The following is a 4,112-nucleotide window of genomic DNA, read 5'->3' as shown; positions in this document are numbered from 1 at the left end:
TCCTTTCTTCCTTTCTTCCTTTCTTCCTTTCTTCCTTTCTTTCTTTCTTTCTTTCTTTCTTTCTTTCTTTCTTTCTTTCTTTCTTTCTTTGTGTGTGTGGCAGAACCAGGGATTGAGCTCAGGCCCTTGCGCTTGCCAGGGAAGCATTTATTCTACTGAGCTATCTCCCCGGCCCCTGTTGTTTCTATTTTTAACTTGTTGATACACCTCTGTTGTGCTTTCCATAATGACTAAACTAATATATGTTTCTTATATTAATTAAGAGAGATCCCCTTTCTGTGCAACCTTATGAATAATTTGTTATATTTTATCTTTTTTGGCAATAGCCTTTGTTTTTTGTTTTGTTTTGTTTTGTTTTGTTTTGCCAGCTCAGCCCACCCTGAGGGCAGGGCTGGTGTGACTTGTGGTACCTGGGATCCCATGGTCTCCTGCGCCTGCCTGAGCTTGCCTAATCAGGTGCTTCAGACCACTGGGCTATCTCACCAGCCCAGTAATAGCCAATCTTAACTAAGGTGAGATGATATCTTATTGTGGTCTTGATTTAAATTAATCTGATGATTAATGTTATTGAGTATTATTTCATATGCATGTTGATCATTTATGTTTTAAGAGATGTCTGTAGAGATATTTTGCTTATATTAAAATTCAGTTATTGGGCCAGTGAGATAGGTCAACAGACTGAGCGCCTGCTTAGGCAAGAGCAGGGACTGGGGTTCAATACCTGGCACCACATGTGGTGCCAGCCCTGCCCCCAGGTGTACTGAGCAGGCTACTGAGACCTGGCATGGTGACACAAACCTGCAATCTCAGCTCTGGGGAGGCTGAAAACAGGAGGATTCTGAGCTACATAGTGAGACCCTGTGCCAAATACATTTAAAAAAAAAAATCAGTTGTTTTCTTGATATTGAGTTGATTTCTTTATTTTTACATATAAACCCCTTCATTAGCGTATAAATTGTAAATATTTTCTCAAGTTCTATAAATTGTGTCTTGTAATTGTTTGCTGTACTGTACAGAAAGGTTTTAGTTGGATATTGTTTTATCTGTATTTGTTGTCTGTACTTTTGAGGTTTTATTAAAACAACTTTTTGCCCAGTGAAATATTATAAAGCTTTCCCTCTTCAGCTTTCTTCTTGTAGTTTCATAGTTTTAGGTCTTACATTTAATTCTTTAATGCATTTTAAACTGATTGCTGATAGAGATGAATGCCCCTTTTCACTCTTCTGCATATGAATATCCATGCAAGCCTTATTCTTTTGTTTCATATTTTCATGAAAGGCAATACCTTATCCTTAGTCTTCTGATTCTACAAGAATTTAAAGAGAAAGTCCTTTTAATAAACTGAAGAATCTTGTTCTCCAGTGTACTTGAAGTCTTCTTAAAAATTTTAACTGTCACACATGATCTGAAAAGTCCTGTAGAATTGTATCTTTCTGATAGATCTCACCACCTCCAAATTATTTTATGTAGCACATTGGAGCTAACAAAAATTGCTTGTCTAAAATATTCATTCTCAGCTAATCTCTTATATTCAATTGATTAGGTATTTCATACAACATTGAGAAAACTTTACTTTCATGACATGTTAAGAAGCATCCTCTTGCTTTTCATTTCATTTTAGTTAGCCAATAATTAACCATGTAAAGAATGTAATCTGAAAGATCATACAGTTTACTTGACTTTTTTTGGAGGCATGACATTCCAAGGAAAGAGTGTTTTTTGTATTTAAGTAGAGTTTCATCAAAGCTGGCTTTCATTTCAGCTCAGCTTAGAGAGTAGTTCTGCAACAGTTTCATGTTTTTAAATAACTAAGCCCTTGTTGTCTGTGCTAACACAAGTAGTTTTGTTCTCTCTGTTGCAGAGAGTGAGTCCTATCCTGTCTGTCTTGCTTAACTAACTCATCTCATTGCTCTTAATAGACTTATTCAATCTTGTGTAGTTCTTTTCTTCCTCTTTTATTCTTTCCTTTCTGAAGATAACTTTCTGGCCTCTTTTGCTTCCAAAAGGAAGAACTTTAATAAGCAGACAGCCATTTCTTGATAAATAGGCTTATCTGGGGCTGATTAATCTACTTCACCTAGTCTTCCATCGTTTTCCAGGACAGTCTCCGTAAGAAGGATGACAGGATTGAAGAACTGGAAGAAGCACTGAGAGAAAGTGTACAGATAACTGCAGAGCGAGAAATGGTGCTGGCACAAGAGGAATCAGCCAGGACCAGTGCTGAGAAACAGGTCTGCAATTTTATAGTTACTAGCAATGCTGCTAGTTAAACACAAGGTAAAAGCCAACCAGTAGAGTTTAGGTTAACTGTTCTGTACTTACAGGGTTTCAGAAATTCTTGATTAAGTGTAAGTATTTGGATTTAAATAATAATGGAAATACAGATGTGCAGGAATTTACTCATCTTAGTGCAGAGATCTCTGCATTACTCATTTAAAGCTGATTTCATTTATATGTACATAGTATAAGTTAATATATTGATAAGATAAAATGGAACTTGTCTGTTTGCTGCAAGACTGCACAAGCTTGGCTTTTGAATTGAATGAGAAAATATATTTCTGACTCAGTGGTGTCAATTTCAAATAGCAAATAATTTATTATTTTACAACCTGTGCACATGAGCAATGATATTAGAACAAGCTAAACTTTAACAGCAAATATAAAGGATATAGATATTGTGGCATTCCAATATACTGATTGCAAATCAGTATATCTCAGCCTGGAAGTTGTTTATGAAGAGTTCTATTGATACTGTCTCTAGAGTTTGTATTATATATTTTCCAATTTCCTGTACCCTTGCTTTTGATTTTTTGATTAAGAAGAATAACTAAAGATAGGCTGTGTAAATGCAGAAACTAGTTTTAACAAGTGACAGCTACATCCACAGCTCACATTCTGAAAGTACAATTTGAGATTTTAAATTCACCTCACACAGAGGTTTATGATCTTTAATTTTTGTAGTGATTATTTCTTTGCCATTTCCTTTTTGGAGAATAGTAAATGCTGTACCGGAAAAACAAAGGAATTCAATGAGTGGTGACAGGATTCTGTTGGGGAACCACCTCCTTGATCCAGTCACTGATGCCACTATGAGTTAAAGTAGTTCTATTTAAACAAGGTTCCATGTCAAGTTGAACATACCATAATACATACCACAGTGAGGCCTTTCATGGCTATGTTACCCACAGTTAATATGGAGGTAGATTGGGAACATAACTACATACTTACCCTTTTTAAAATGTTTCCAATGCCTATGTCTTGATCATACCTATCCTCTATTGCCTGTTGTTATAGCTCACCCTCCTCCCACCTCTCATAGTCTTTGTGGTAGAACTGACTCCAGGAACCTTGAAGTGTAGTGGTGCTGTGAGTACTGATTTCTAATGTAGTTCAGTCTTAAACAGTAAGTCCCTGCCCAGAAGGCTTTGGATTGTGACACTCCCAAGCATGGTGGGTGCTGCCATGACTTTCTTCTCCATCTCTAGCCTGCCATGCAGAAAGTCACTTGGAGAGTAAAACTCCATGTTGTATTTGCGGCATACAGTAACTGTGGGCTTTTCTTAAGGTTTGTGACACCAGTTTGTTGTTTCTCTCTGTGTTTGCAAAGACATGACCTCTCTGGGAACTGGAGTTAACATTCTAGATTTCTGTGTTCTTTCAGTATTGTCTTTAGTTTCTCCAGTTTTGCTGTGACTTGTAGGCTTTGTTTTCCAGGTGTCTTGATTTTTAGTTTCTGAGAAGTTGTTGATATAATCTTGATTTGTATTTCCCTAGTCACTAAAGATACTGAACATTTTTTTCATACACTTTTTGACCATTTGTACTTCTTATTTTTAGAAGTATCTAATTTATCTACAGTATTTATATTGATTGGACTGTTTGATTTTTTAATATTAAGCTGTTTGAGTACTTATACTTTCTGGTATTAATCTAAAGTAAATTAATCAAGAGTATATGACACAGATGTTCTGCCATTCTTGAGGCTTTCACTTCACTGTTTCCTTTGTTGTGCAGAAATGTAATTTGAGGGGCTGGGGAGATAGCTCAGTAGAATAAGTACTTGCCTGGCAAGCACAAGGGTCTGAGTTCAATCCCTGGTTCTGCCAAAAAAA

General features: G+C 36.3%; 1 protein-coding gene across 1 annotated transcript in view; it reads left to right on the top strand.

The window, feature by feature from the left end:
• Positions 1 to 4,112, top strand: part of Erc1 (ELKS/RAB6-interacting/CAST family member 1) — a 561,464-nt gene that overhangs the window by 315,782 nt on the left and 241,570 nt on the right. Inside the window, exon 14 of the mRNA XM_004638944.3 lies at positions 2,100 to 2,231. Coding sequence (XP_004639001.1) covers positions 2,100 to 2,231 — 132 coding nt within the window. The remainder of the gene's footprint in view (positions 1 to 2,099; positions 2,232 to 4,112) is intronic.

This window comes from Octodon degus, unplaced genomic scaffold, assembly GCF_000260255.1.
Source record: "Octodon degus isolate 3935 unplaced genomic scaffold, OctDeg1.0 scaffold00104, whole genome shotgun sequence".
In the NCBI taxonomy this organism is placed as follows: domain Eukaryota; kingdom Metazoa; phylum Chordata; class Mammalia; order Rodentia; family Octodontidae; genus Octodon; species Octodon degus.
Note: the sequence above shows the minus strand (reverse complement) of the source record. Positions and strands in the feature narration are given on the sequence as shown.